This window comes from Epinephelus moara, chromosome 9 (genome assembly GCF_006386435.1).
Source record: "Epinephelus moara isolate mb chromosome 9, YSFRI_EMoa_1.0, whole genome shotgun sequence".
NCBI classification, from domain to species: domain Eukaryota; kingdom Metazoa; phylum Chordata; class Actinopteri; order Perciformes; family Serranidae; genus Epinephelus; species Epinephelus moara.
Window position 1 is genome coordinate 25560263 of NC_065514.1, and position 12731 is coordinate 25572993.

At 40.1% G+C, this 12731-nt stretch overlaps 1 protein-coding gene across 4 annotated transcripts in view; it reads left to right on the forward strand.

Moving 5' to 3' along the window:
- arhgap24 (Rho GTPase activating protein 24) overlaps positions 1-12065 on the forward strand; it is an 89123-nt gene extending 77058 nt beyond the window's left edge. For 3 of the 4 annotated variants that reach the window (XM_050053498.1, XM_050053497.1, XM_050053499.1), the window contains exons 4-8: positions 3428-3560; positions 5471-5544; positions 5627-5748; positions 7091-8273; positions 9691-12063. In XM_050053498.1, coding sequence (XP_049909455.1) covers positions 3428-3560; positions 5471-5544; positions 5627-5748; positions 7091-8273; positions 9691-9955 — 1777 coding nt within the window. In that variant the 3' untranslated portion in view covers positions 9956-12063. Of the gene's footprint in view, positions 1-3427; positions 3561-5470; positions 5545-5626; positions 5749-7090; positions 8274-9690 lie in introns of all 4 variants that reach the window. The other variant, XM_050053496.1, reaches the window with a different exon arrangement.
- Positions 12066-12731: the final 666 nt, after the last annotated feature.

Here is a 12731-nt window from a genome sequence, read left to right on the forward strand (position 1 = left end):
CTGAATCCCTCCAGACACATCAGGTTTTGTTGTGTCTAGTTAGAGAGACTTGAATGCAAGAGTTTTTCAATGTCGGTATTGCACTGTAAACCTGTATTACATTACAAAAACATTAGGTAGGATCCCTTGTAATAAACTAAGGACGTCACAGACAACTCTGAAAATTCAGAAGCAATGTTTCCTGTCTGAACAGCTCTTAAAAGAAATATTTTCTACATCATATACTGCGCACAGTGTTTAATTTAATGTAGGATTTGCATACATTTTCTGTTTTCACACCAAGGGGTAACAGCTGATACATTACAGAATTTGAGGATTTCTTTTTTGAAAATTCTTCCTGGAATTTATTGTGCTCCTTCTGATTTTCATTTTACCTCTTCATTGCATTGCGGCATTGTAAAACACAGCAATACAGAACAGTGATCTAATGTCTTTCACAGCAGACACTTTGATGTGTCATAGCAGGAAAAGCACAGTTGTAATTATCAGATTAAGTACGAGTGAATTACGTTTAGTTAGTTCTTGGATGCTGCTATTGAGTTTGCTGACTCACTGAGACACATGAAACAGATCAGTCAATAAGGTTATTAGTCCCACCTGTGCTTGTCCTGCAATGACAAGCCAAAATGTTCGAGGAGAAAAAGGCTTGTTGTCACAAGTTGGAAAGATCAGAATATGTTGTTCTTCTTCAAAATAACAACAGATCATCCACAATAAATATCAATCTTAAATTTAGCTTTTCTAAATTGATCACATTTCTTTTTACTAGAATTTACAACAAAATTTAGCAAATTTATGCACTGACACATTATTTAAAGACGCTGCACAGCCTCTGTCCACCCTCACAGTTGTTTCCACTTGCTTGATTAGACTTGTTCTCTGGGATATGTGGGTGTGTGAGGATCAGGCTTGATTGACATCTCTCTTGCCCTCTTGTTAAGACCCCATCACACAGGAAAAAAGAAAAAACATACCCAGGAGGCAAAATAATTAAATCCAAAACTCACATTTTGTACAATAATTTGCCTAGAGAACAGTACAAACTCACCACAATCTAAAAAATGAGCTTGCAGCTGAATTTGGCTTACAGTCTGCTGTCATTATGTGGTGTGTAGGAGGCTGTACTGAGTGTATAATGCGACAACCTTCATCTAGAACTCAGGATGACAGAGAATACATGAATGATGGAACATACCACCTCCACATCTCTTTTTCTCTGCTCCCTCTGTACTCTTTCACTGCATCCTCCACTCCCATCATCCAATCTGATGACCATAAATAAAGCCCGGATATGGCTGTCAGGATCCAGCCCATGCATCAACATCCTACCACTTCCTAGAAGCACAGGCTACAGAATCACATCATCGTGTGAGCTGCACACTGACTATGCTTACATGCACACAATATTCTGGTTTTGCCCTTAATGTGAAGAAGACAATATTCCTACTACACTGTTTATATGCCCAAGGAAAGTAAATATTCCACTAATATTCTTGTTTACATGCAGATGTGCATACACTCAACTCAGATTTTTTCAAAGTTTTCCACTAGTGGCGGACTTGTATGACTGTGCAAACACAGCCTCCTTCTTTCCCTCCTTTAACCATCCTCTTGAAAAGGTTGGTGTAGCAATATTTGTGCATATCCAAAAACCCGTTGCTTCCCTTGTGGATCAGAAATATAGGCTTTCCTTTTGGACATGCATCTCTACCCCAGCCTGCAAAGTTGCTAGTTTGTTTGTGTACAATGCACAGAGCTGAACGCAAACAGGCAAGAGGCTGTGTGTCGCAAACCTTTGAAGCCCCATCAGTCTGAAAAATGTCCCATTGGACTGAAAGTCCATTTATCCAACCACACCTTATCCTAAAAACAAAAGCTCATGCCTCCAAAGTCCTGTTTCTCTGCAGTTAATCAACCTAATCGCTAGAAAAAATGTTTGCATTGTACGTTTCTGTAAACTACAGATATGTTACATTTGTCAACAATGCTGTGGTGAACATGTGGTTGGGTGTAGGCACAAAAACACTTGGTTATGGTTAGAAAAAGATTTGGCATAAAACACCCAAGTTTTGTGGCACAGAAGTCGCTGGAAAAGCAGGGACAGGTTGTTAAAAACAACTTGGATCTGTGGCTGAAACTAACAGCAGGAAGTGTGTATTTTTGGACAAACAGCACTTCAGAGCAGTGGCCGTTTGTTTTGGAACAAAAGGCTGTCTGAGAAATGGGCTTTGGGCCCAATGGGACATTTTTCAGACTAATGGGACTTTGGAATTTTGGACTTTCGGAACAATGGCATGGCAACATTGAGACACATATTTCAATTGTCCTGTATACATGTCCAAATATTGGTCCTAAAAATCGGAATAATATCAGGATTTTCCACATCAGAAAATACATCATTTGGAAAAAGGCCTGATTCAGAATATCCGAACAGAATATGGAATATTGGTGTCAATGTAAACGGAGACACATCTCTGCTCATGTACATCTGCTTTAACACAGCTCATGTCATGCAGTGGTTACATCTATACCTTCCTCTGTCTCAACCCATGTCTGTTTTTTGTCCCTAACTGTCCCTCACCTTGCTGCTTCCCCTCATTAGCCCTTGTAACCTCCTGCCTGCCTCACCAGCTGCCCCTCGTTGGCTCGTTAGTGTCTCTGAGCCTTCAGTTGAAATCCTCTTGGCTTTAGGCACATCATTTAGGCTGCCCAGCGCTGTTGTTCCCTCTGTTGCTTTCGTTGTTACCTGTCTGTCTTTCTGTTGCCTATGTCCTGTTTGCTGTTTTTAGTGTTGTAAAGTTTGATGATTCGTCCACAAAGTTTTTATGTGAGCTCAAACATTGTATCTGAAACCTGAGATTTGGGGGCATTTGATTAGGCTGCCAGCCAAGAAATAGTCCAGCACATAACTCACTGTAAAACAAAAAATTGTCATTAAATGCTCTGTTTTTTTGTATGAATTAAACAAAGAAAATCTGGCTTATTAATGAGTGAGCTATAGAGGTTCTGGTTGGTTGATTTTGTTAGTGGTGGACAGAGCCATGCTTACTGTTTCCAGATTCTTTTTGTGAAGCTATGTGAAATGGCTGTTGGCTGTAGTCATGTAGTTAACAAACAGATCAGAATGGTATCAGTCTTTTTCTTCTTTGAAATGCCAAACCACAAAAAAAAAGTTTATTTCCCAAAATGTCAAACTATTCCTTTAAATTATACCCTTAATTTGTGTTGTTTCACAAATTGCACTGCTCTATGTTTTTTGTCACCTACGGTAATAACAGTATTTTCCCCTTTGATTCCGCCCATCCCCAACAGTCTTGCTTCAGGACTTCATGGTGATGATTTGTGTGTGCCTCCATGTCATGTACCCATAGTAAATTAAAACAACCCTCCCCCATCTCTATCTCTGTCTGCCCTTTCTTTCCTGCAGTAACACAGATGTGCACACAGTAGCCTCTCTTCTGAAGCTGTATCTCAGAGAGCTGCCGGAGCCAGTCGTCCCCTTCCACAAGTATGATGACTTTCTGGCCTGCGCCAAGCTCCTCAGCAAAGATGATGAAATGGTAAGAAAGAGTACTTGACAAGTTCCTCTTTACCTATACCTACATATTTCATTCCTCTACATAAAGTTGTTCGAGTAATATATCAAAGGCTGAGCACTGAAAAGCTCTCACATAAATCATCCGAAAGTCCTGTTCTGTGCCATTAAAGGGTAACTTTGGTATTTTTCAACCTGGACCTTATTTTGCTATGTTTTTCTGTCAAGGTGACTGATGGAAACAACAATTTTGGAAATTGGTCCAGCATTGAGGAAGACTGCAACAGCAACACAGGCTGCATTATAACCACTCAGGGCATTTGTGCAACGTCAATTTACATCCACTAAAAGTGCTTGTTCTTGCCACTGACAGGCTGAGATTGTTTTTTAAGTGTTTGACAACATTATGGAACAGATTCTACAGAGACAGACCTTTTTGTAAAGAGTAAGATCATTTTTGTTTAATCAGAAACTGCCCTGAAATTGCTTTCACCAAACCCACCAGACTGCATTTAAATGAACAGTAATTTTATCCTTGGAAAACACACTAAATTCAAAGACAATAGAAAGAAAACAGAATTCATAAAAGGCATCTTAGATTGTCTTTCCACTGTTCCAGCTGTCACTGACTGTGGTTTGGTTGAAATAAACCCTTAATTCACCTAGTTAGATTTGAAAATATGCTGGTTCTATACATGCTAAAATCACTGCTTATTTAAATGGAGTCTGGTGAGTATAGCAATAGTGATTTCTGGGCTGTTTCTGGTTAAACAAAAAGGATCCTACTCTTTAACGAAAAGGTCTCTCTTCAGGGATCCTTTCTATAATGTTGTCAGACACTTCGAATAACAATCTGATCAAGTCAGTGGCAAAACGAGCCCTTTTAGTGGGCGTAAATTGACAGTGCACAAATGTCCTGAGTGGTGACATTGCAGCTTGTTATGCCACTTCCACTGCCAGCAGTCTCGCTCAATACCGGACCAATCTCAAAAATGGTGGTCTCTATTAGTCACTTAGACACAAAAACAAAGGAAAAAAGGGTCCAGGTTGAAAAATACCGGTTACCTTTCAAAGCCGGTCATCTGCTGTCCATTCACCCTGCTCTGCTCTTCTGTTTCTCACACAATGACTTTGTCTAACTTCTAGATAGGATTTCTTTCACACCAAAGTAATGCTTCACAGCAGGGAGGAGTCTTTTGTTTCCTCACACTGCCCATAACATCTTTCTCTCATTTTCACTTAAGAGCTCAAGGCTGTTCCTCTGTGTATCCATGTGATCGGGTGTGTTCTTATATTTAAGTTTGTAACACCTCAAGCGTAGATTAGAGCTGCCCTGCCTTTCAAACTTCTGAGGATTTTGAAATAAAGAAGGAACACACTGAGCAGAATTTAAAAATATTTCTGAAAAAAAAAAAATACTAGTTTGCTCATGGATTGCAGCAGATTTTTGGTTGTTAGTAATTCTGTAAGATCACTTCAGATTTGCAGGTGGCTGATGACACATAAATACAGAACTGATAGAAATCAGCATATTGTTTAATGCTCTTTTTATTTGATTAGTTTTTTGCATTTGGTAAAAAAAGATGGGTTCTTATAGTGGATAAAATCCTCTCATTAATACACAAATACATTTCATCTGATTGTAGAGAACATATCTTTCCACACTTATCTCATAAAGTGATGGGAATCATTTAGTACTCATTGTTTTAAGATGGCAGATGATGAATTAACCATTGCTTCCATAAAAAAACTTTTAATTCGGCAGATGAGTTGTTGAGCAAAATGTTGTTGCTCTTATCAGTGTCACTGAAAGATCCTTGATCATATCTAAGTGTGCAATTTATTTTTTTTCACTGATTTGTTTCATTTTCTATTTGCTCTGTGAGTGTGACTGTTCTTGATTGAACTTGATTAAAAAGTGTCCATCATCTGCAGGGTATGAAGGAGTTGAAAAAGCTTGTGGAAAATCTACCTCCAGTGAACTACAACCTTCTCAAGTACATCTGCAGGTAGTAATCTATTATTAAAGTAGATGATATTATTAATTATCATTATTGAATCATGAAAAGTTAATATTTTCTTGTTTGCCAGATTTCTAGATGAAGTCCAGTCATATTCTGGAGTGAATAAAATGAGTGTGCAAAACTTGGCCACAGTCTTTGGGCCAAACATCTTGAGGCCAAAGGTTGAGGATCCGGTCGCTATCATGGAAGGTCAGTATTCCTGCTGGTTGTGTGCTTGTGTCTTGCTTTCTGATATTTTGTTTCAATGTTGAGCTTAGTTGAATGAATATTGTCAGGCTGTTCTCAGGCGTTGGTTGTACGTATACCTGTGAAAAGTGGTGCACCACAAATTATAAATAACCCATGTAATCATGAGCCAGTTATTCATGTATAGTTCACATAATCTGGAAAGTTGCAGTCACTTGAACAATGTGCTGACAGGAGAAGAGAGGGAAAGTCCCCGTAAGGAGGCGGGTTGGGATGGTGGATGGGTCAAACAAACACAGGACTTTCCCTCAGGAAATTGGTGTTTGCTACCATGGTGTACCAAGTGTAAACCAAGTGAAGATTTAGTCATTATATGGTATGACGTCACCATGTTTCTTTTCCGAAACCTAACCTATGTAACTTTATGATGCCTAAACCTATCCTATGTAACTTTCCAACACCAAACCCACATAACTGTCTTTTCCAAAACCTGTCCTATATAACTTAACAATGTCTAAACCTAACCCACAAAACTTTACGACACCCCACAATGTGTCTTTTCCAAAACTTAACCTACGTAACTTTACTTGCCTGAACCTAACCTACATAACTTAACATGTCCAAGCTTAACCGCCCAACAATGTTTCTTTACCAAAAAGTAACCTACCTAACTTTACGATTAGTAAACTTAACCTACATAACTTTATTTGCCTAAATTTAACCTATGTAACTTTACGATGTCTAAACCTAACCAATGTAACTTTACTTGCCTAAACCTAACCCACACAACTTTAAGATGCCCAACGTTTCTTTTCCAAAACGTAATCTACTTAACTTTACGATGCCTAAACCTAGCCTACGTAACTTAACGATGCCTTAACCTAACCTATGTAATTTTACGATGCTCAAACCTAACCTATGTAACTAAACGATGACAAAACCTTACCTATGTAACTTTCTTTTCCAAAACCTATGTAACATTATGACGCCCAACAATGTTTCTTTTCCAGAACATAACCTATTTGACTTTATGATGCCTAAACCCAACCTACATGACTTTACTTGCCTAAGCCTAACCCTAACCCACATAACTTTACAACACCCAACAATGTTTCCAAAATGTAACCTATGTAACTTAACAATGCCTAAACCTAACCAAAGTAACTCTTTCCAAAACCTAACTTAGGTAACTTTATGAGGCCCAACAATGTTTCTTTTTCAAAATGCACTCTACGTAACTTTAATTGCCTACACCTAACCTATGTAATTTCCCTCTTCAAAACCTAACCTACAAAAAGTTGACATTTAAAAGGAAACATAATGATTTATGGTGTCATGTTCTCAGGTACTGTTCTGGTCCAGCAGCTCATGGCTGTTTTGATTGGCCGCCACGATGTGCTGTTCCCTCTGGGTGAGGACAGCCCCACGGCTCTGGAGCTTGTCAACAACAACAACATCGAGCTACAACGGCGACAAGCCACCACAACTACCTCCGCCGTCACTACGGTGTCTCAAAACGCTGAGAACAACAACACGCAGGTGGTGCGGCAGTGTGTTTGGGAAGCACCTGAATCTCCCTCACACCGCCAACATTTAGACAACAGTGGCTCCCCGCGAGCAGCAAGCCCTCGCAATGGTGTCATAGGACGTTTTGACATCACCCGCAGTCCGCCGTTGACTGTTAAAAAGAACCCAGCTTTCAGTAAAGGCAGTGGGATTGTAACAAATGGTTCCTTCAGCTCCTCACCCTCTTCGGACCCCAGTCAAGAAAAGAGCCCGACTTTGACTGGTGGTGGGAGTTTACCAATTCGGCGTAATGGGGCACTTAAAGGCTCCGGCACAAAAATGGGCACCAGTGGCGTGACGAGTGGAAGCAGCTCTGGAGGGAACGGGACCGGAGTTGTACGCATGGGCATTTCTGGCACTGATGTAGTCACGGGGAGTCTGAATGGCCGCCATGGTCTTTGGGTACCAAACGGCTGCGTCACGTTACGAGAAAGCAACAAAACACGTGACTGCTCCAACGGGGATCAAACATCCAATCAGAACCGTCTGTCTACGTATGACAATGTCCACTTAAACCATCAGAACCTGCAGCAGAACCACATCACCAACACATGTCTGAACAGCAGCTGTGAGGACAAGCAGAGCGTAGACAGCGCAACCTGGTCCACCTCCTCCTGTGAAATCTCTCTTCCTGACAACTCCACTTCCTGTCGCTCCTCCACCACTACTTGCCCTGAGCAGGACTTCTACGGAGGTCACTATGAAGACCTGGATGGAACAGCACAGGACAATGAGGCCCCCCAGTCTGGTGGAGGAGGAGAGGGGGAGGGCAGAAACAGCAACAGAGAAGGAAGTGGGGATGGAGCAGGGAGGAGCAGCCGGGGCACCAGCAGTAGTGATAATAGCGAAGGTTACACTGTTGGTAATGGACCCGGCACTCACAGCGCTCTGCACAGTTTAGTGGCCAGTCTGAAACAGGAGATGAACAAGCAGAAGAGCGAGTACGAGGCCAGGATAAAGAGGTAAGGTCCCATCTGAGAGAAAGAGTGTTTTTTGATCGACATTCGAAGGAAGTCGCTCACGATAAATTAAATTTTTTTCTTACTTTTTTTTTTTTTTTTTTTTTTGCAAAGTTTGACATCTTTTAAAGTGTCAGGGGGAACATTGGTGGACAATGAACGTGCACAAAAACAGAAGGATGTCACAGACAGTTTTATTAAGGAATAATTAATAATTAACCTATCTAAAATCTATTCTTAAACATACTGGGAGCCAGTTGAGTGTAGCTAAAAATTTCTCTTCCTTGTTTTCATTAAAAAAAAAAAAAAAAATCAGCAGCAAAATTCTGAATAAGTAGAAATTTTCACTTGACTTCAGTAAAAAGAGCATTGCAATCATCTAATCTATTTGAAATAAAAATATGAATACGTCTCTCAGCATCTTTATAGGATACAAATATCCGTACCTTGGCGATGTTTCATAAGTGATAAAAAGCTGTTATTGTTCACCTTCTGTATGTGTATCTAGATCTAGAACAATGCCTGGGCACTTAACTTCTGTTTTAATCTCGGGAACCAGATGCACAAGCTCGCAAGAGAGTAGATCTCTTGTGTCTTGGGGGACGACGACGAGTATCTCAGTTTCATTTAGTTTCAAGAAGTTATTGCTCATCCAATTTTTAACTGCTGCCATCCCAGTAGTTTGGGAACACAGGTCACTGTCAGTGCTAATGGAAGGAAATATCGTATAAAAGAATACGTCTGTCACAATAATTACATTATTGACGTTTCAAGGTCTTCACAAATGATCAATTTATCATATGATATTGCCTTTATGTTTACATGCGTGTTTTGTTTTGTTTTTGAGGGAGAATGTCACCAACATTTTAGCCAACATAATGTCAGAATTAACAGCAGGGTTCATCCGTATATTGCTTGTTCAGGAGAGACTCTTTGTCAGCCCGTGTCAAATGTTAAATAGTCTGGCAACCTGTCCAGGGTGCCTCTTGCCCAGTGCCAGCTGGGATCAGCTCCAGCTGCCCCATGACAATGAACAGGATAAGCGTTTCCAGATAATAGATAGATGGATAATGGATGAATTAAAAGTTCATTGCTCTTTTAAAGGATGTACTTGTATTATGCTATTATATTGTCATCATATCAGTGGCATAAAATGGTCTTAAAATGAAAATGTAGAATAGTTTATCGCAATTATTTCTGGGACAATATATCATCCACCAACCGTAGTTAGGCCTAATAACAAATCCAGACTGGATGATATTTAATATACAAAATGTCCTGTATGCAGTTTAAGCAAAAGCAGTGAGACAGATTTCAGTAGAAGTATGTAATTTTTCAAGCTTATTGGAAATGAAAATCAACTGCAGCTGCTTCTCACTGTTAAGTGTATGTTCTCCCTTCCATTAACCTCCTCCTGCAGCTTGGAGCAGCGTAACTTGGAGCTGGAGACGGAGATGGTGAGCCTCCACGAAGAGCTAGACCAGGAGAGAAAGAAGTACACCATGGCGGAGATCAAGCTGCGCAACGCCGAGCGCGCCAAGGATGACGCCGAGCGGCGGAACCAGATGCTGCAGAAAGAGATGGAACAGTTTTTCTCCACGTTCAGTGACCTCACCGCGACTGGCAACACCCCGGCCGCAGACCCCCGCCGACCAGATCGTAACAACGCCATCTGGATACAGTGAAGGAAGGCGGGGAAGACTGCAAACGGTTTATTATATGATGATGATGATGATGATGATGATGATGTGAACGTTACGAGGGCTCCAAACAGGATTTGGCTGCTGGTTGTTTGAGAGAAAGTTGGGAAGTTACAGAAAGGTTAATGGCATGTTTTAATTTAAGAAATAGGAGGTGTAGGGCTAATGCAAGCCACCTGTATAAATGTAAGCATCACCTGGAGTGATGCCAGACTGACATTATCTGTAAATACAGCGTTATTTAAACAGCTCACAGACTCTCCAACCTACTCAGAATCTGTGGTGGTAATCACTCATCTGCCTGGGAAGACGAGGAAAGGCACAGTACGCCATAGTCTATGATGATACACAGTATTATCATTACTTTAGCTTGTAGAGCCACACATGAGGGAAGGCAAAAAAAAGGTTGTGTTCGGCAAAAAAATGAACCTTGGACCTGAAAACACATAAAGACGACGCAAAAATGCCTCCCTATCTTAATTTACTTTTAAAAATCTAACCAAAAACATCTTATTGTTCCATGTAATTCTGTATCTGCTCGTGTACATAGAGGGAAACAATGCAGAGGAAACACAGTGTCATATGTATGTAAAAAGAAACTTAAATGTTTATCTGATATTTAAGCAAAGCTATCAACGTGCGGTATTTTATATTAAGATTTCTCCTTGCACTTACGTGTTTGTTTAGTCTCAGCAAGGCGGTACTGAATGTTCTGTCGGTCGATGTGTGCACCATTTAAATTGGACAGTATACTGTATTATGTGCCTGTGCTTCTGTGCTGTTTCATTTACCCCATGACCAAAAAGAAAAGAGCCTGTACTGTAAATATTTTATAGATAATCGTAGACACTACTTGTTAGTCTGCACTGTGGTGTGACGCAGATGGATACGGCATGTACTGAGTTGATTGAAGAATGTTTTGTAGCTTGTAAAGATACATTTTAAAGACTTGCACGATGGGTTATTGGCATAAATCCCAGATAAAATAAAAACAATGTCTGTCGTAAATTCAGAATTTCAGCTGACAAACTGTCTCTTCCTGTTAACAGATGTGTAGCTGCTGTCAGTCTGTGAATGCTCCTGGGAATTACTGTCTCTGAGCATATGAGATCCCAGATTTAAAAATACTCTCTTGTAGTCGTCTGACAATTTATCCACCTGACTCAACTGGTTTTCATCCCAAACTAGCACAGAATAACAACCTGCAGCAACAAAGCACCAACACAGAGTTGTGTTTGTGGGTCATAACTGTGAAAAAAATTGGATTACAGCATCAAGTGTGTCAACATTGAGGACATTAACAGCCTGGTGGCTAGAGTCAGTAGCAAGCGGTGTGTGCATGATGGTGCATGAGTCCATGCAAGCCGGTGTACAATAAGTGAATGTCTGTGAAGTGACTGCATATTGATGAAGTCTTTATGAGTGTATTTATGTAGCTTGAAGCCAAATGTATACACACGATGTGGATTTGCTGATGGGTACAAAACAGTTGAGACTTCTCTTCCTCTGAAGACCAGGTCCAATTTAAACCTGCTGCTGGTCAATGCAGGACATCTGGAATGTGCACACACAGGGGGGGGAGAAAAAGTGCCTGAACAACTGAAGGAGGGAGGGAGAGCCTGCGCTTCTCATTTTGCACCCTTCACCGGGAAGTAATAGGCTTAAGCCAAGCTGACAGTGGCACCTCGTTCTGTGAATTCCACACAAAAGAGCAGATTATGGACGCAGGGCAGGAGGGACAGCAGGACTGGGATGGTGGAATATTTTCATGACATGATACTTGATACACAAAAGAACTTAAAAAAAAAGACTTAATATGAATAAAAGTGCATTTTCATGTGAGTCTCCCTTTGTTGTTTACTTTTAGAGCGTCTTAGGGTTGCAACTTTTCTAACAGGTGTGGAGACACAGAATAAAGCTAGTCCCACATTTAGTGTTTAGTGCAGGGGTCTTTGAGGTTTTTCACCCCTTAGCTGAAAGAGAGAGGGAGCAAGGATCCCTTACTACATATACTGTGTAAAATTTAGTTGCATATTAGGCAGCATAAACTGCCATGTATAAACATACCTTGTTATGGTACATACAGTACTAAGCTATTACAAATTATGGTTATTGACAGATTCATGTATCTATACATCATGTTTTAATATTAATTATGCATGTGGAGGGCAGAGATTTAACAGTAACAGGCTATCATCAGTGTTGTGAACTGTAAATTAAATGGGTCAATTTATGTTATCCTAATTATATTTTGGACGCATGTTAATGTATATTTTCAGACATCTTTTATTTTTTGAAAGGAAAAAAGGCTTTGAAAGATTAAACAATAATGTAGCAGTCCCAAAGCAGTAACTCTGAAGACCCTCTAGAGGTTGCAGACCCCCTGTTACAGACCCATGGCTTAGTGAATATTTGGACTGGGACCAAATTACTATTTTCATCCTATTTTATTTTTCAGTTCATAAAGTAGTGGTTTAGTTTATGAGGTCAAATTTTCAATAATGTAAAACATACAATGGTGGCAAAATCCTCACATTGGAGAAGCTTCAGTCATCACTTTTTCATGGTTTTTTTAATGATTATTGTGGATTTATAAGTGAATGCTGTGTTATTATTAAGTACTTAGTGTGAGATGGGCATGTTGGGCAAACAGATTCATAGAAACATCTCATATGAGGAGTTCTGACTGTCATCTGTCCAAACATTTTCACAACTGAAACAGCCCATAAAAGCAAAACATTAAAAACTTAACAATTTGTCT